The sequence below is a fragment of the Chiroxiphia lanceolata genome, chromosome 2 (assembly GCF_009829145.1).
Source record: "Chiroxiphia lanceolata isolate bChiLan1 chromosome 2, bChiLan1.pri, whole genome shotgun sequence".
In the NCBI taxonomy this organism is placed as follows: Eukaryota; Metazoa; Chordata; class Aves; order Passeriformes; family Pipridae; genus Chiroxiphia; species Chiroxiphia lanceolata.
In genome coordinates, this window is record NC_045638.1 from 5,533,287 (window position 1) to 5,553,482 (window position 20,196).

Genomic DNA, 20,196 nt, shown 5'->3' on the forward strand with positions numbered 1-20,196 from the left:
TCATCGAGTCTATCTTTGGTGATTTACAAATCTGAGTAATTAAGAACCAAAGCCACATTTCTCTGTCATTATGAAGACATCGCTGTAGCCTTTTAAAACCATCTTACCTCAACTAATCCATAGAGAAGCCTTTCCTCCCTCCAGGACAGAGAGGCACCATTTTGCTTCTATATGTCATTGAATTCAAAGAGCATGGGGAGTTTTTAACCTCCCTAGCCCAAAATTGAGTACCCTGGTTTTTCTCAGACATACCAATAAAGGGAAAGCAGTGAGAGTCATATAAATATCTGTCTGATCTATCCGGCATTGCAGTCAATTTGGTGTCTCCATGTCCTCGTTCCTGTTGTGCTCACTTTTCACAGCAGAGAGCAAAAATTTTCATGGAAAATGGATTTCAAAGGCATGTGCATAAGTGTTCCCAGAAATCTAATTTTGCTTTTTCAATAAAATCATCTGCTACCATACAAGGGTTGAGCAGGAAAAACCCAAGAAGACACTTAGCTGACCAGTGCACAACTACTTTTACTGGATCCAAAGAACAGAAAATGTGAATATATACCAGTAAATATAAGAGTAATCCTGTTAGGCAAGCAGAAAAAAGCAGCTAATATCAAATGATTAATGCCTTTCCTTTTTCATTTTTTATTTTTTTCTGGCATGAACACGAAGGTTTAAAGCTCAGTTTTTGCAAGATGTTGCTTGCAGGAGATCTGTTTGGAAATCCAGCAGGTGCCTGGGGATAATGGGTGTGAGAAGCCCTAAATACCCACCTGCCTGTTGAGTGTGTAGACGAGCTCACCAAATGATAACATCATGTTACCTTACCAGGAAATGGGAAAGAAATGATCAGCAAGGATAGACAAAAAAAAAAAAGAAGATATTTAGCTAGAATTTCTAAAATCCCTTCCAGCTCTTGAGTAAGATATTTTTCTTGTCACAGAATAAACCAAGGACTGTTAAAAAAAAAAAACCAAAAAAAAAAAAAAAAACAAAAACCCCAAAAAAACCAAAAAAAACAAACAAAAAAACAAACAAAAAAAAAAACAGTTGCCCAGGGTAGTGGAAAGGGACGTAAGACAGAAGAACTAAAAAAGCACCCTGGCATGATACAGGAAAAGCTCCATCAAAAATAATGAACCTAAATTCACTGCCTCAGTGGCTGAAGAAACAAAGGATGAGATTGTGTGGCTCTGGACGTTGGAGCCTTAATGTGCTGTTAATAATGTTTATATCATAAAACAGCGTCACTGCATTAGCTTTGATTTAGCAACCCCAGTTTACATCAGCTGAGGAAGAGATCCATAAATTCAACTCCACGTCCGTAAACACGGGGAAGGGAGAAAGGCTTGGTCATCCCTGCAGGGCACAACAAGGGGCCTGCTGGGCTGATCTGGGCACTCTCTGGTGCCCACCCATCTGTCACGGCTTTGTCACCTCTCTGAGGTTCAAAAGGGACACGTGGTCTGTGTGCTCAGCCTCTGGCCCTGCAGACCCATCCATCCACTCGTGGTGGTTCTGCTCCACTTCATGTCCCACTCCAGCTGCAGAGGGGACGAGCCTCAGAAACTCTCCAAAACTCCAAGTGTCAGTAGAAGAGATTTTAGGGTAAAACAACAAAAAGTAATATTAGCAGATTGCTGGGACCAGACGGTTTCACTCAAGAGCTCTGAGGGAACTCAGACTTGAAACTGCTGACCTATTCAGCACAATACCACAGCAGCTGTTGAAATGGCGAGGCACCACAGGAATGGAAGGTGGCAAATGTTACATTCATTCTTAAAAAGGGCTTTTAGAGGTCATCCAGAGACCTGTGGGCTGGAAAGCCAGACAAGGCTTTTTGACAGAAAGTATAACAAAGAACAGAATAGCTTAGATAGAATGGGAAAGAGCAAAGTTTGTTGAGTGAGAGCTCAGGCACTGCAAATCCATTCAAGTCAAGATCTGAGCGATTCGACATACTCATAAGAAGTCCAGCTGCAACCAGGTAGAGAGTAATCTCAAAAAACTGAATGACAGGATGGTGAAATAACCTATGAAATTTGCCAGCAGCAAATTAAAAGTAAGGAGTGTGAGAAACACCGACCCAAGCCATACAAAAACCATCAGGGGCTCCAAGTTACATTAGGCAGGAAGGAAACCTCAGTCACTGAGTTTGCTGAAAACTCCAGCTCAACAGGCATCAAGAAGGCAAAAGAGAGCCTTAAGAATGACTAGTGAATGATGAGAGAGTGAGAAAGTGACTCCTTCTGGGGCATGCTGACTCAAACACAGGGTACAGCCCTGCATACACTGAGGAGGATGTAGAAGAACCCACGAAGATACAGAAGAGGTGGCACAAGAACATTTAATGGTTTCTGTAGGCTGGCAGGCTGACTACAGCAGAGTTCTTGGTCACCTCAACTGGGGAGGGATGTGAGAGAGATCCTGACAACTCATGAGTAGTCTGGAAGTGTGAACAGGAGATTGTTACTTGTCGTGTCTTCCATCACAAGGGAAAGGCAGCACAATCCAATCTGGATGTCTAATGCAAAGAAAAGGAAGCACTTCTTTCACACAATGCAAAATTGAATTATGACACTTGTTGCCACAGGATGCTGTGAAGGCCAGAATTATAAAAGAATTCCAAAAGGGGTTAGCCAAATTCTTGGAGGCTCGACCCATCTGCAGCTGTTAAACACAATGACCCAGATGCCAGTCAAAAATTCTCTCAACCACAGTCTGCTCTCTTCTGTGCTGGTAATACCACAAAGGAATTGTGCTATGCTTGCCCTGTCCTTACACCCTTTACCTCAGAGCCTGCTGCTGAAATGAGCTTCCTGATTAGCTGGGCCCTTGATCTGAGCCACTATCACTGCATAAGACATTGTATACGAAATGTTTATTAAGAAACTGGAATTTATTACAGGTGATGATCACCTTCGTTCACCTCACATGAAAGTTTTGCCTTTGGCAGGTGCTAATATCTGATGCCTTGGGAGAAATGCGTTTCTGTCCTAAAAATCTATCATGCTCCTGGCAGTCTGTACCCAAGGCCAGCTCTTTCCTGATCTCCCACAGCTGCTCTGCTAAATCCATAAACCATGACAGTGGATTACCTTTATCATTGATTTAACTGTCACCACTAAAAGTAGTTAGCAGTCATGAAATAAACCAGCAAGCGCATTTGAAGCAATGTCCTCCCCGGGCACATATTTCCTTTTATCAGTCTTAAATTAATTCTCCCTCGTTGTATGACGTGTGCCTTATTCTCACTTTGCAGGGTGAGTAAAAAGGAAGCACCGATGACTTCCCATCTCCTGCCCCATAATTTCGTACACTCAACTGCTCTTCCCTTCTGCTGCTTCTCCTTCCCAGCTGACACAGGCCGAGATTACACAAGGGTGGCTTTTTCCACAAGGAATTCCTTTCCTCACCGAGGTGTGACTGCTGTGCTGGACACAGTGAAGGAGAAGGTCGTGGATCTGGGGTTTAAGTTATGCATCACCTGCCAGAGGGCAGGAGGAGAGGGGTAGGTGAGAATCCCTTGCTCCCATGGCTGGACCACACTGGCACCAGAGTGCTCAGCTCGGTGTCTGTGCTTGGTTTTCTGAGTGCAAAAACAGCCTGTGTTTTTCATTACTGCCAGTCTGGCATCTTCTGCCAGCTCTGAGCATTTCCTTTTTTTTTTTTTAAAAAAAAAAAAAAAAACAAAAAAAAAACAACAAAAAACCCAACAAGTTTTGATCATTCACTTCTGGGGTTGTGCTAAACTTGCCAGCATCTGTTCCATCTGAAAGGAAGGGAAAAAACACTGATCCTGGGCTGGGAAGGAATGGAAAGGAACTAGGTACCAAGTTGTAATGTGAGAAGTGAAGCCAAGAAAAACAGCATCTTGAGAGATGTTAAAGACAAAAACAAACGCTGTAAACAGGAGCAGAGACAGATTTCAGAGGAAAGGCAGGAAGACAGTGACTAAAGCACCAAGAGTGAAACAGTGTACACATGGAAACCGAGTCCAAAATCTCAGGGTTTCTTTGTCCTTGTTTTTCCTACCATTTCACAGAAATCATGATGCTGTCAGGATCCCTCTATACCCAAGGGTCAGTGATGTCAATGACAGTTGGTGGAGCTGCATCCATTAAGAAGCAACTTTCTCAAATTTCTCAGAATTACTGGAGTTTAAAATAATGTCCTGAGAACCAAGTTGAAAACAGCAGTTGGGGTTATCCTTAAATGAGGTCATACTAAAGCCTAATAAAAGACAATTCAGAGTACCTCCATTATATTTTAAGAGTTGCAAAATTCCTAACTCTGGATGGTCAAATTGAAAACAAAACCCTGGAAAAACATATGCATGACGCTTTTCTACCCGTTCAGGAGTCCTGGCAAATGCACAGACAGCTCCACGAATTCTATCTCAGCAAACAACTCCTTTAGAAAGCAAAATAAGTAAATATTACTTCTGTTCCCCCCTAAGCTTTTATTTAGCTTTTTGGATTTACCTTTGCATCACTCTCCTTTCCTTCAAAATGTGGTAGGTGATTTGGAAATAAAAACATCAGAATAAGGATCGATTTTTTTAAATTATTTTTTTTTAATTTATTTTTATTTTTTAAAAAACCCTACCATCGTTTGGTTGGAAGAACTTTTTTATTTTTTTCTGAGTTTTTGCCAGGTCAAACTAAAGCTTGCAAATCTTTGGGGGTCCCTTTGCAGGTGAAACCCTTCCTTGCCCCTCATTCTGACTGCATGAGCTGAAATGCAAAGCCTTTTCAGTAGTTTAACTGTCAAGTTATATTTTACAAGAGAAAAGCCACTCCCCCCCCCCTTGAATCTCTCCCTCCCTCTCTCTTTCCCTTTGCTCTCTTGCAGTGACTGCCTTAATCTGGCTGGGGCCTCTCTCAGCTGAAGGTGACACGGAGGGAGTGCCCATCTGGTGACGACTAAACCACGCTCGACCATCTCTGTTACTGCCGGCTTTTATAACCCGATTACCACAGACGTGGGTTAGATTCAGACAGATTGCCTACCAGCGAAAGGCTCAATATCCCATTATCAGATTTGTGAGCCTGCCCTTCCTCTTCATTTAGGACGTAACAGAAAGTGTCAGGAACGTCCTACGGACCTCGGCTTTAAAACCGGTCTTAACCGTGCGAGTTACGTGAGCGCCACTCCACAGAACCATGGGCAGGACAACGATTTTAAAACATTTTTTTTTTTTTTATTATTTAAATATTAAATAAAACACATCAACTAATCATTTTGGTGTACACCTCTCATTTTAACATAAGAAATAAAATGATTGTTCAGTCATGATAAAAAATAAAATACACATCTCAATTAAACCAATCACGTAGTGTCTTTAAATACCCTATTGCATTGCAGTCTGCAGAACAGCACTGTCGAGATATCTACAAAAGAACCCAGACTTTTAAAATGACCTCTTTCTGCTCCAGCAATAATTCCGAAGAGGTTCTACAGCAATTGGAAAAAAAAAAAAAAAAATACTATGAAAGTAAAGTGCTTGTCATTGCTCAGGACAGGAAACTAAAGAATCTGTGGCCTTTAGATCCATGGCATTAAACAAAACACATATTGAAGAGGAAATTCTGTGGTTTAAGTACGTGTGCTACCCCTTGCAAAACTGAAGGCAAAGTTGCTGCTTTGTGATGAGCTGGTTTCTTCTTGCCCTCCTCCTCAACCATCCCCATGCACTCTCTTTTTTAGGTTGGGGTTTTTTGGAGGGGTTGTTTGTTTGTTTGTTTGTTTGTTTTAAACCCACACTACTAATGAGCATGAGACTTTGGTGTTTTCTCTGCTGCAAGGCACCACTCACTAACAGGAGTTCAACTCAACCAGTTTTCTCTCACTTTGAAGCTTCCAGACCATGGAGCAGCAGTGGCAAGCTGGGCATGCACCAATACAGACACACAGGTACAACACACAGATAAAGAGGTCGTTTATGGAGAGCCACAGACAGAGCCACATAACATCTTCAACCCTTCCTACTCCCACCAATTAACCTGGTCAGTCTTTGGCTTTTTTCTTAAAAAAAAAAAAAAAAAACAAAACCCGAACAAAACAAAAAACCAAACAAAACAACAAAACAAACAAAAAAAAAAGGTCTCTATATTATTTGCAAATGCGTAATACTGCAGGTTGCATGAAGCCAAGGTAACTTGAAGGCACCCTGTGTCACACTAGAGAGATGGGTCCTTTAAGCATTTAGACAGAATGCAGCTATTTTCTGACATTCAGATGGCAGCTTCCAGCCAAGCTGGCTCACTGTCTGCTCACCTGCTTCCAAAGTTCACACGCACTCCCTGACTCATTTCTGTAGGAGCACGGCCTGCTCTCCCCTTTATACCCAAGCAAAACTTCTATTGACACCAACAGAAGTCATGGGTCTGCCTTGGAAGGGGGAGTTGGGGTTTATACCAGAAACACAACATAAGCATATTACAAAATATAAAAAATAACTAGTGTTATATAGTTTTCTGCTTCCTATTTATATACATATACAGCATTAAAAACCATACGAAAAAACACCTATCTAATCCAAAACCTCGTTTTGCTAATATGCCAAAAACAAACCAACCAAAAACAAACACACCCAAAGATTGTGCTGTTTTACTCACTTTTTAATACAGTTTTGTTCAGAAAAAGCTGTACTCTGTTAGAGTAGAATTCTGTTCTAGCCTATTCCTTTTGTCTTTGTCAATATATAATTATAACCTCAATATTGCACATTTCCCCAAGAGTCAGTTCTGTTTGGACCCTGATAATGAAATGCATAAAAACATAATTAGCAGCTGAAATAACAATGTGCAGCACTAAGAAACACCCCTCAGGCAACTTTGTAGGCAACATCCAGGAGGGGCTTTTTAAAAAGAAAACCCTTCCCATCACCCCACCGGTACTGCTGCTTCCCTCCTCAGTGCCTCTGCAAGAATATGAATAAACTTAAGAGTTTATAAAAAGATTCCTAAAGATTATCCAGACCAATAAAATATATGCAAGTGTGCACGTGTGTATATGTAGACACACACCACTCCCAAACAAACATCCCTGCAAAAGACCAGGCATTATGCAATTTGGATCCTGATATCAAGGAATACATTTTCAATAGCTACTGCTTCTGTACTAATTAGAAGGGCATGTTAAGCTTTTCCAGCTGATGTATCAAGCAAGAAGTTCACAGTTTTCATTTAAAGTGTATGTATCTGGGAGGTGTGGAATGGGGATGTTGGTTCCTTTAAATAAAACGAGTGTTAACAGGAGGGAAAGAAAAAACAACAAATGGTAATGCTTCCATTTTTGTCTCCTATGAATGCATAATGCTGCATGCCACTGGTTTTCTGTTTATTTTCTTTAAAAGAGGTAATCATCTTCACAAACCCATAAATGAATATTGTGAAAAAGGGAGGCTCTGGTCCCTTCTTTGAAAAGCCTCTCCCTGCTGTGTCACCACTACTGACAGCTGCTAATCTTGCATAACAGCAGAGCTGTATTGGTCTGACTTGAGTACAGTACCGAAGAGTTCTTCCCCAACCACATCCCTCCCTGTCCCCACAAATGCCCCACCCATCTTCCCCATCATTATTTTTCCTTTAAAAAAAATTCAGTTCCTATTCGTATTTGTTCAGTGCAAGAATAGTAGAAGCAAAAAAAAAAAAAAAAAAGTAGACATACATATTGCTTGTTTCAGTCCTATAAAGTTGCCAGCTTTCTGAGCCAGACAGCCTCTTCACATACTTCAAAATTTATTGCTTCTGAGAGTCACTCGTCCACACGACGCCAGCCAGCCACGGAACAGCGGTGAGAAGTTCCTTCCCCACAGGAGCAGCCAGGGTTCTCTCACTTGACCAGGACGAACTTCCCAAGCTGGCTGGAAGTCAGGTCCTCCATCTCACAGTCCCCGTGCTGCAGAGCGACGGCGTCGTAGCCCGGGGACTGCGCAGAGAAACTCTGCTGCTGGGAGAAGGTGGTGCCCACGGGGGAGGCGTTGCCGCTGATGTACAGGTGCGTGTCCAGCAGGTGAGCGGCCGAGGACACGGGGGAGACGCTCACACCGAAGAAATGAGGTTGGAGCAGCTGGCTGCTGCCAGCAAAGGCCAGCTCAAAGGAGTTCTCTCTCTGCAGCTCTGACAGCAGGATGGAGTTGGACGCCTTGCAGGTACCTGGGCTCTCTGAGGAGGGGACGCCGTTCGCTGCAGGTGCCTGAGGAGTCTGGGGACAAGCTGTCTGGAGTAGCTGGTGATGCTGGAACTGGAGCATTCTGAAAAAAAAATGCCCAGGATGGAAGAGGTTAATTTACATTGCTAGCATGGTTTAATGCCTTTCTCCTCCATTTCTTGCCCCTAACACTGACCATAATTTTCCCCTTTGTTTCTTTCTCTCTATCAAACCTCTCCTTACCCAGTCAGTCCAATCAAATCAAGCTGCCCATGTCAGGCCAACCTGTTTTCACTTGGCTTTTCCTCATGCTGGAGAGGGCCACTATCACCAGAAAGTTTATCTAGTCACCATTTGGCCAGCTAATAATAGATGTTCCAGAGACAACGTATGCAGATAAACCGGAAGCTCAATTTTCCATCTTGCTTCTATGGGAATGAAGAGGTGCCACCACACATGACATTTGAGGCCACTGGAACTGTGCCTCCTTTGTGGCCTGTAACTTTTCCAAATTACAAGGTCTCGCTTCCTTGCCATGAGAAAATTACAGGAGGAGGCAGAGAAGGAAAGAAATCATTCCCAAAACTAACAAAGAAAAACACAGCTTGCAATGGGGAGAGGCAATGCTTTCCCCCCACACTACCAAATTGCTCCTGAATTCAGCAACCTCCAAATATTTGGATGTTGAGATTTTCTAAGTGGAATTGCACGTCCTGTGTTACGTAGCCAGGGCAGGAAGCCACAAAGGAAGCCAAGCAGTTTTACCTGCTGCCACACAGCAAAGGTGGAGGATAGGAATCCCCAGCGACCAACCCCCCAAACTCTTTGGCTTTACTCCTCCTCGCTTACCCCAAACCAAAGTAAACCCATCGAAAACAGGAAAGCTCCTCCCTCACCTCTGCTGCTGCAGCACCTCCTCCAGGAGGCTTCTCCCCTCTCTGCTGCTCCCACTGCTGCTGTACATGCAGGTGTTGGGCTGCGTGTGCTGGAAGGGGCTCATGCCACTCCTTGCTGCCCGAGAGGAGGAGGACTGACACACCTGCCGAGCAAAGCCTTTGATTTTATTCAAGCCGAGAAACCCCTTGGCTCGAGCGTTCTTCCGCAGCTGCTGCCTAAAAGCCTTCAAGCCTGTGGGACACGAGGAAAAGAAATGCACTTTAATCCCCCTCAGCATTTGCCTAGGAGCACACTTTACACATCAGCCTTTCTAGAGGGCAGCTGCCTTCATGTGAGTGAGAACTGGGCTAGAGGAGACCGTGACTCTTCAGTTCAAGTCCACCCCTCTGCCTGAGGGTCAGGGCAGGATTTAGGTGACACAACAGGGGTTGGGACAGCTGCAGATGGACACACACAGCAAAGGAGAAACCTGACAGAAATCACGACGTTGTGCACTCCGTATTTTAGGAGGAAGGTGGAGCCTGCCATCCCACTCACGGCAGCAGAAATATCTCCATGGGCAGGCTGAATCAGTATCTGAGAACCTTTCCTCTAGGCACCTCCCTCAGGGCACCCAACCCTCTCTCGGGGACCATGAATACAAGAGGCAGAACGTCCGGCCTCGGCGTAACAATGACACAGACAAGCAAGTATCCCTGCATCCTGCCCTTTCCTAGAGGCTGTTGGAAGGCTGCAATTCCCCAGCAATGAAGCAAGGAAGGCGTTACCTTGAGTTAATGAGGTATCAGATGCTCGCCTTCCTTCTTGGAAGCTGACAGGCAGGAGAGAAGCACCTCCCATGCAGCCCTGGGCTTGTAACACCGGAGCGTCAGACTGGGAAGTTAGGAAGGGCGACGTCATCCTCACTGTGGCCGGGCTCCCCGTCATTACTTGACCTGCCAAACAGCTGCTCAGGGCCACTGAGCTGTCATTTGAAGATGAAGTAAGGCAGCTGTCTGAACTAGTTCCCTCTGTGGGGCTGGCAGAAGAGGAAATGACTATACCTACAGAGGGGAAGGAAGGAGAGAAAGAGCATTCCCAAGATGAGTACGGGAAGGAACGAACATGACATCAGAGCCTCCTGCCCACCTACACTGGCATTAATAAGCAGGTGCGAGCTGGAGAGGTGTCCAGCAACTCTGTGTTGTTGCAGGGCTTGACTCCAGCAAGAGGTCATCAACAAATAACCTTAGTTTGGGCTCCTGTCCAGCTGGCAGGGCTCTGCCAGCAACTCCAGCCTCACCAGGCTATGCTGGATCAGGCACACAGTGTCTCTTGAGCAACATCAGGATTATTGTCTTGTGAACAGTTGTGCTGGTTTGGTTGGTTCACAGGGCTCGAGTGTGTACCAAGCACAGTTAGCGATGAGTTTTTTGTTAAGTTCAGGCACTCTCTCCTCCCCTGGTACAAAAGCAGGAGCAAGCAGATAAGGCTTTTGTCCTGCTCATGAGAATGCCCCCTGCTGAAGTGATTTAGATGAAACACAACAGCACAGCTTCTCTTTTTTAAGGGTTATGTTTATCTGTGGGAAGACAGGACTGTGGAGGGCAGAGCACAGACCTCTTTTCTGGGCTTTCCTATCCCATTCAAGGTAAAATCAGCACATACTCCCTGGGCATTTGGCCTCTATGGCATTCCTTCTCTGTTCTTTTCCTCTGCCTACGGACACCCTTCATCTCTCCCAGACTTACTTACATGGAGGGGCATGCTGGTAGAAACGGGTGGTCACTTCGGCCAGCGTGTGCCTCCTGCTGGTGTTGCTAGGGATGCGGATGGGGTGGTCATATGCCTTGATTTCATCCTCCAGCTCCTTCTCTTGCCTTACTTCTTCACTGATGGTGGTCTCCAGTAGGCTGTTGGGGGAGATGGAGCGGTTCCGGAAGAGCCCGTTGAAGTTGGTGTCCACAGGGAAGAACACAGGCTGAAAAACACGGCAGATCACAGACTTAAGGGTGTTTTGCTTATTTCTGCACTACCTTTTAACACTCTTCACAGTCCTTCATGCCTTCAATAGGAGTATTGTCTGAGAGGCTACAGTGACACCAGGCCCAAATGCCAAACAAAAGATTGGAGGGAGAGAACAACAGTCACAACCCCATTGTTTTGGATTAGCAGAACAATGGGAGGGGGGGGGGAAATAACACACAGTTTAGCTGAGAACACCAACCTGTAATGGATTGTTTATGTCACAGTCCATTTCTGCCTGCAAGGATGGCTGAATCAGGCTCTGAGGTTGCTGGTAAAGCAGAGATGATCGCAGGGTTTCGCTAGAGAGACTGTCCTGAGGCATCTGGAGAAAGAGAGTGGTGCACAGAAGCCATCACATACACTGCAGTTCCACGTGACTTTTGAGACATTGGAGGCTCTAAGAATTTCAGAGCCACCTTCCCTGCAAGCTTCTTCTTCATACTTCCTATGAAAATTAACAAAGCTAATCCATCAATGCCAACACAAACACAGAACTCCTTCTGCTAAGTTAGGCAATTTAACTGGAAGTGCAATTTGAAAAGGCACCCAGACCACACTTCAAAGGGGGTGGGAGTGAAGAAAAGAAAAAGAATGTCAGAGAAACACACAAACTGACTCATGGAGTACTTCTGAGGATCCTACAGGTTATGTAACAAAGAAGTGTTACCGAGCCTTGTCCAAGAAGACAAAAAATGAGAAGTCAAGTCTTCTGGCTCATTAATGACCTGCACTGGAGGCAGACTATTCTTTGGCCCATGACCCACAGTCGCTTCTTAGGAAACAGGCCATTAGTATTCCATCAGCCTCCTGCTGAAGAACAGCAGGCTGTGTCCTGTCAGAGGGCACCAACACCAGGATTGGTTTTTCAAGAAGCCCGACAGTGACAACCTTGTACTTTCCCATAGCGAGCAACAGAAAAAAACAGATCCAAAGGACACATCTTCCCAGTAAGCAAGTGCCTTTCCTCACCTCAACATTGGTCATCTCGGAGCTCCTGGGCCGTTGCTGGCGGCCGGTCGCCGGACGACTGGACAACTGGCTGCTCCGATACTCCTTGAGGCGCTCCAAGAGCAGGTAATAAATCGCGGCAAAATGGTTGTAGCTGCTGTTCTGCAGAGACTGGAAGACATTGAAAGGACCCTTTTGACTTACAGGTCACTCAGGACACAGGCAGCCAAAACTCGTCACTTATGCCTCGTAACAGCACACTCAAAAATCAAGCAAAAATCCAGGAGGGCAGTGAAGATTTTACTACGCTGCGACACCGGATCAAGGCCAGTCACTGCGTGACACACATATGACTGCACCACTGGAATTCTGGTAGTCACTGAAGATGTATCTACAGGGCAAGCACTTCTCACCTCCACAGTCCTCTGCCTGTCGATGCCAAGCGTTTGCATGATCCCAAGGACCTGCTCGTTGTAGTCACCCAGGTTGGAGTTGTAGTTTTGCATGGAGAAGGACAAGGACTGCTGCTGCTGAAGGGATGGGTCAGCTTGCATCCACTTGTGCTGCTTTATCTGGGAAATGGTTATCCGCTTGGTTGGGTCCACAACCAACATCCGCCGGATTAGTGTTTCACAGTCTGGATGACAAAGACAAACTCATGAGCGAGGCGTAAAAATAACAGCCCAGCCCCAGGTCACTGCTAAGAACCCTTCCCAGCAACAGTGTGTGATGTCTATGAAAGCACGAATTAAAGGTTTCTGAGCAGCTGATGCCTGGTCTGACCATCAGATATTCCAAACAGCACAAGAGATGTCCCCACATATACCACAAAAGCAACATGTCACTGCAGGAAATGAGGCTGCACTGGGTATTGGCACGTTTCAGGTGGCCTTGCACCTTGCACAAGAGCTAGTTTTGAGAGAAGGAAAGTTTAATGTTGTTACACCCACATAAAATAGGTGGGAATTTAGTACAGAACCCCATCACATGCAACTTCCTGATCCATATATACTGCTTATTCATTTATAACCAGGAAATCAAAGCTGTTCATGGTTATAAATGATAAAGGTCAGACTTCATAAGATAATTTTCACGTGAAGACAGAGGCGTGTTCACTTGTTTTGAAATCAAATCAGAGAGAGGTGATAATAATCTTCAGTTCCTTTTTCTCATCAGACTGTTGGGAGTGCTCAAGAAACAGTGCTAAGTCTCACTATTTCTGCTCTCCTTGGCAGCACAGTCACGCTGGAATACACCCCTTCTGCATAGTTAAAATATCTTAGAACTACACCCATCTCAGCACTGCAGGCTAGCCTCATTAAAATCCTGTTTTCTCTCTTTTGTGAGTGATTATTTCTCCAGCTAGGATGTCAGGTATTTTTGTAATCCATAGGGATACTCTAAGAAAGGAAACGCCAGCCTTTTAGATGCACCATAAAGCAGATCCCAGAAAAGAAAATGTGTGCAACCAGCCTCTCAGCTCTAAGTGTTGCCCCACAGAAATCACTGGCTACATAAAGTAATTCCCATCTGCAAACAGGGCAGCTATTCTTTTATTTGTAGGACCTGTTCTAACATTAAAGGTCTGGAAAAAAGCACCTTCGGACATGAAGTATGGGATGCGGAACCGCCCCTCCAGCACTCTTTGCCTCAGAGTTGGCAAATTGGGTCCATCAAAAGGCAGAGAACCGCAGACAAGGACATACAGTACCACCCCAAGGCTCTGTCAACAGAAAACAGCACAGCATATGAGTGACTCCAGGAAAAACAATGATTTTGGAAGCCCACAGACCCTCGCGCAGCGTGAAATGCGGTTTCTGATGAATAGCAAGCTCACCCATATATCAAGATGAGGTCCTTCATATTCTTTGCCTTCAAAAACTTCTGGAGCTGCATAGGGTGGGCTTCCACACCAAGTGGAGAGGGGCTCTCCCGACTTGTAGAAGTTTCCAAAGCCAAAGTCTGAAACGAAGGTAAAAGTCTGGGGTGAGACAACACTCAGTCACATATTAATATTTCAGAAGTAGCAAAAGATGTAGAGAAAGGAACAGATGTGTTGTTTTGTTCTCTGCCTATTCATTTAAGCTATTTTCTTCTGTTTGGAAAGTATGTTCTGAGAAATATCAGCAACCTTTGTTTTATTTTCAGTTAGCATAAATACATTTATAGGATCATACTAGGGATACTGAATTTGACTACATGCCTAGTGTTGTTTATAGAGTGTAATAGGTAATATTTCTTATTACCTGCTAACTTGATATTCATGTTAGCATCTAGCAGAAGGTTCTCTGTTTTGAGATCCCTGTGCACTATGTGGTGGCTGTGACAATATTCCACTGCTGAAAGAATCTGCCAGAACTTCTTCCGCGCTTCACTTTCACTCAAGTGCCCATTGGAGGTCAGATGATCTGCAAGACAAAACCAAATGCACAGGATTTAGAAATGCCTGGAGGAAATTTTTCATAATCCTGCAGGTGCTGTGCTCGCTGTTCGACAGCTGATAATGCCAACCCTGGATTTTCAATCAGAATATATCTGTAACTCAGGAATTACGACAATAAAGCGAAGATTTCTAAATCTAAAGAACTGCTAGATCCAGCAGTGAGGACTTACCAAACATTTCTCCATTCTTTGCAAACTCAGTAACAATGTACAGCATATCCTTTGTCTCCATAACCTGTGAAGACACAAAAGGACATGATTTAAAAAACAGCACAGGTCTGTAATTTCATTCATCTTTCTACGTGTATTCTCACACATATCAGTTCAATTTTTTAGTTGCCGCAGCAGCTGGCAGTAAAGGCAGCTAATTTTGCACCACAGTGTTCTCTCCGAGCACACTGGTAATGAAAAAGATAACAAATCAATCCTTATGTGCCTACACTACACAATGGCTTCTCAGGCCATTGTTCTTCTCACCATTACCATGCCACCTAATCTCCATACGATAATAGATGAGCATTTCGATAATTCCACACACTTCCCTGAACTCCTCTTTCGTTAAAATACTCACATACAGTTTTACACTTCATTTGACGTATGCTGAACGTGCAAAGAACACTTTATCTAAAGTTGTCTTTGTTTCAAGGCTAGTGGGGGCTCAGATCAGCAGAAATAGTTGCAACTTGGACAAATTAAGAAGGAAGATCAAATCCCCCGTTCCCGTTTGGAGTTGGCAGGGACACGTCCAGCCTCCTGTGCAAGTGACAACAGGCTGCTGTTTGTGTAACAGCAGTGCTTGATGCACATCAACAACTGTCAATGTATCAGCCAGAGCTGACCTATCAATCTAGTATCAACTTGCTTTGATATTTCACAATTTTCTCCTTTGGAGAAAAAAAAAAAAAAAAAAAAGAAGAACCGAAACCTTAATGATGAATGAGAAGTGCTGAGCATTTCCAAATTCATCTTCAGTTACCACAGCACATCTTTCAAATGCTGCGTTTCAGATTTTAAAAAAACAACATTTACCCGGAAACATTTCCCTCTTCAGGAGCAGATACTTTGTTTTGGAACCGGGAGGCTCACAACAGGTTAACAATCAAGAAGAAAAAGCGTCAATACTACTTCAAAGGCTGTAATTTCCAGGGTCCTAACATGTAACCTTTTGCAAAGACTCTTGTCCTCCCCTCACTAGAAGTACACACAGACACGAAATTAAAATAAACAAACAGGGAGCAAAGGAAGAGAGGTTCCCAGTTTAAAAAACTGAAGGAAAGTGTTCTGGGAAAGTTGCCAGCTGGATGAAATTAAGACGCGGTGCTGAAACTAAAACAATGATGAAATAATACCAGAACACACACCCTACATTGGTATGTCATCTAATTCCATCCCTGCTTCTCAGCCTCCACCAAACAGGTGAAGCATCAGTTACAACAACAAAGAAAAGAAAACTTCACTGAAAAGAAATTATGGTCCACTACCAACGTCATTTGCTCCATCAAGTGAAGTGGTTCAACTAGATGGAATTTAACCTGCTTTTCTAAATGCTTCCAAATAGTATTTTCACCCACATCATTCCACTGAAATGAAATCAACTGAACTGTTAGAATGTTTCTGTATATCCTATGCTGCCCCATGGGCAGCCATGACGTCAGCTGTTAACACAGAACCACTTTTGTTATGATGGTTAATACTACAAATACAAACACTTCATGTGTGTCAAGGTCTTCAGAAATAATGCCTTGCCAAAGCACCTGCCTTACTGGCTCTTCAGCCTTACGTGTTAATTAAACTTTTTTTTTTTTTTTTTAATTTCTTTTTAAGCTAACAAACCCAACGGTAAGATCACAGCTGATAATAGTATTTACTACTCCACATGGACTTTCAGACCTGCTGCTTCATCCATGTCCCCCTCTCTCCCCCCTGCCCTTCCAGACAGGTCCAGACAAGCTGATACCTCATCCCTGCTCACGGCACAGGCTTGGACTAGATGACCTTTAAAGGTCCCTTCCAACCCAAACTGTTCTATCATCTTCTTCTTAAATCCACACGGTATTATTTAAGATGATTAAGAGGAACTTACACCAAAGGCTAATTAGATCGAATATTTAGAATTTGCAAAGCAGTCCTCGTGATCCTTGTGATCCTGTTTTCTGCACAACACAATAATTTGTTCCTATGGTTAAAACCACCCATTAGTGCAGAAACTGAACAGCTCTACAACAAAATTCATGTTATGAAACTCTACAAGGTCACAGATATTTAAAATTCACTTTCAAAACTACACAAAGTGGAAAAGAATAACCAAACAGGTCATTTTTTAGTATATTCTAAGACATACCAACATTTATTGCCTTTTAATTTTTTTACTAATTTAATTCTTATATTAGAATTTCACTTAGAATTTCTACTTAGATTAATTAGGTTTAATTGTTGTTGGTTTAAATCCCTTCCACTTAAGGCAAACTCAACTTTTGTGCTTCCTTCTCTACCACCCTACACGAGTTTAAGGCTTTTAAAGCCTTAAACAAGTAACAAGTTCCAGTCTTCTAAACTAGAAAAGCAGAGGAGATAGGAAAGGGAAGTTAATCATAGAAGTTCAGATAACCTGCTCCGCGATCCGAAACAAACATCAGCCTGGTTTAAACTGTAAATTTTACAGTGCATTTTGTCAAAAAGCTGTCTAATGTACCAGGGTCTTGTTCAAAGAATGAAGAATTTTAAAATACCCCTCTTATTTCAAGTGGTTTTCGAAAAAATATTTCAATATGCATTCTCTCTGCAAATATTAGATGTAAAATCATGTGCAAGAGAAGAGCACAAGTATATCTCATCTACGTGCTGCACTCCAAAGCTGAACTCTTACCTGATATAGCTTGATAATGTGGGGATGATTCAAAAGCTTCATTATCTGAACTTCTCTATAAATCTTCTCCAGATTGCTTGGGTCTAACCTTGTTTTGTCTATTATTTTTATTGCAACCTGCAGATTTAAAAACAACCCCAGGTATTACAAAATAGGTACTCTCACTGTCCAGATACCTTAAAAAAAAAAAAAAAAAAAAAAGACACCCCCCGCAGAGACACGCCACTTACAAAATCCAAGTAAAGTAGCTTTTGAAGTAGCTTTTTAAGTATGGACTTGACAAAGCTGATTCTGTTTTTCTGAACCACACAGAATTCCCGACACAGAACGTTTTCGTTTTTCTTTTCTACGTCAAAGGATTACACATAAGGTAGTGAACAGAACTGTAGAAATTAGCACTGGACAGGATTCTGCAAATCTTTTAATCCGTCCCATGCCAGTGAAAAACAGATTCCTCTAACAGACTATTTCCTACTGTGGTGACTGATACGATTTAAACATGCACTAGAAATATAGAAACGTCTGCACTACCCATTAATAAATTATTTCTGCGAATAACACCCCAAGTTCTTTGCTCTTGAATGAGAAAAGAACTAAACCCACAAAAAGTCTTTCGAAGACCCTTAACGTGTCGGGCTTTTCAGCAAACTGAGTGTGATTCAACGAAGCTACCGTAACACTCAGAAATGAGGTGTTCTGAGGTTGGTTTTTCACACATATTCTCGCTCGGTTTTAATTTTACACACAGCGGGAAAACTTGAAGATCCTCAGAGGAGGAGCCGCATCAGCCGCGGGTTCCGCAGCTCCGCGGAGCCGCCGCGCTCCCACCGCCATCCCCGGCCCTCCAGCGCACCCACCTGCGTCTTGGTCACCCTGTGCCGGGCCAGCTTGACCACGGCGAAGTTGCCTTTCCCCAGGGTCCTCTCGATGTCGTAGAAGCCGACTCGCAGGGGCCGCTGCGCGGCCGCGGGCGCGGAGCCGTACTCTGACATGATCACCATGGCTCAGGGCGGGGGGCGCGGGCAGCGCTCGCCGCGCCTTTAGGACGGGAGCATCCGCGCTGCCCCGGGCTGCTCGCACCTGCACGGAACACGGCACGGCTCACACGGGCTCTCCCCGCCCCGGAGCCCCGTCCGAGCCGCCGGCGGTCCCGCTCTTGCCCGCCGGAGCGGCCGTACCTGGCAGTGCGGTGTGGGCGCGGTGCGATGCGCTGTGTGCGGCGCAGGGTGTGCGGGTGCGTGTGCGGGCGGGTGTGTGTTGTGAGCGTGAGCGTGTGTGTGTATGTGTGTGTGTGTGTGTCTGTGTGTCTGTGTGTGCGCGCACCGGGGGGCAGGCGGGACCACGCGGGATGTCCCGGCCCCCCGCCCTTTCCCGGCGCCCTCCTCCATCCACGCACACCCCGCCTTCCCTACCTCCCCGCCCGCCTCCTTCCCCCCGCCCACCGCCGAAAGCCGAGACGGGCCCATTGACGTCACTTTGACGCCAGAAGGACGCGGTCCCGGGCGCGGGGCTGAAGGGGAGCGAAGGCACCGGGACGTTGCCAGGGAACGGGCGGCGCTGACGCGGGCGCTGATGGAGCCGTCGCCCGGGAGACCCGGGGGGGCGGTGACGTCAGGGCGGAGGGAGGGAGGGATGGGGTGGGATGGGGTGAGGGGTGGGGGTGGTCGTCGGGGTCTCCTGCCCACCCCGCCCCATCCCGTCCTCCCGCCGGGGTCGCTCCCCGCTCCCGACGGCGCGTCCCCGCAGCGCGGCTGCGACCACCGCGCCGGCCCGGCGACAGCACCTGGCCCTGGTGACCCCCGGTGACCCCCGGCGGGGGTGCCGGGTCCCGCTGTCCGCAGCTACAGAGGCATTCCCAGCCCCGTGTGTCGGGGACGCCGACAGGGACAGTCCAGCTGGCAGGAGGAAAAGTGCGGCTGCAGAGCTGCGGGGGACATTTATCCCTAATCCCTGTGAACGCCCACCCTTCGCGGTAGTGCCGGCGGTGGGACACTGAGCCACCTTCCCCCGTGCAAGGACGGTTTCCCTGCCTGTGTTTTCCAGGGTGTGATGGATTGAGGAGGCTGCTGCCGACCAACCCACAAGGGCTGAGGCCACCCCGGTGTGGGGACAGCAGCCCTCTGGGTCCACCAGCTGGGCACAGGCAGCAACACAAGTAATAATAAAGAGCCCATATGTTATCCTAGAATTATAGAATGGTTTGGGTTGGAAGGGACTGTAAAGATTATCTTGTTCCAAGCCCCCTGCCATGGGCAGGGACACCTTTGAAAGACCAGGTTGCTCAGAGCCCCATCCAGCCTGGGCTTGAACACTTCCAGGGATGGGGCAGCCACAACTTCTCTGGGCAACCTGTTCCAGTGCCTTGCCACCCTCACAGTTCAAATATCGAACCTGAACCTACTCTCTTTAAGTTTGAAGTCATTCCCTCTTGTCTCTCAGTCTTTCCTTGGAGGAGAGGTGCTCCATCCCTCTAATCATCTTGGTGGCCTCCTCTGGGCTCCCTCCAGCAGGTCCATGTCCTATATATATATTTATGTATATATATATATATACATGCAGCCTTGTGATACTATTGCAACTTACTGCTACATTCAAAATATACCTGCAGTGCTATTATGTCTGGCGAGTCTGGAAGCGAGGCTTGGGAAGTTTCCCTTTGGCACACCAGGGCTGAAAGAGGTTGTTTGGGATTGAACCTCAGCATCCCGGAAGCTGAGACTCCTCTCAAGGTCAAATGTGAAGCAGCAGATGCACAGGGTTCAAACAGGCAGGTCTTCAGCCTTCACCCAGCAGGTGACTAAAATATTTGTACATTTGGAGTCAAATTCCAGTTTAGCCACAAAAATAAGTCTTGAATGATGCCAGCCACATCTGTTAATCTT

The 20,196-nt window shown here is 45.4% G+C and overlaps 1 protein-coding gene across 2 annotated transcripts; it reads right to left on the minus strand.

Moving 5' to 3' along the window:
• Positions 1-5,178: 5,178 nt before the first annotated feature.
• SIK1 (salt inducible kinase 1) lies at positions 5,179-18,694 on the minus strand. Of its 2 annotated transcripts, XM_032678720.1 has the most exons (13): positions 18,172-18,694; positions 17,315-17,431; positions 14,620-14,683; positions 14,253-14,414; positions 13,844-13,968; positions 13,606-13,729; positions 12,420-12,643; positions 12,028-12,177; positions 11,258-11,380; positions 10,786-11,011; positions 9,819-10,094; positions 9,051-9,282; positions 5,179-8,257 (listed from the first exon to the last, which is right to left on the minus strand). In XM_032678720.1, the coding sequence occupies exons 1-13, from the start codon at positions 18,313-18,315 to the stop codon at positions 7,837-7,839; spliced, it is 2,388 nt and encodes a 795-aa protein (XP_032534611.1). In that variant the 5' UTR covers positions 18,316-18,694; the 3' UTR covers positions 5,179-7,836. The 2 variants fall into 2 exon arrangements, with proteins under 2 accessions (XP_032534611.1, XP_032534612.1); XM_032678721.1 differs by lacking the exons at positions 17,315-17,431; positions 18,172-18,694 and adding an exon at positions 16,532-17,233.
• Positions 18,695-20,196: the final 1,502 nt, after the last annotated feature.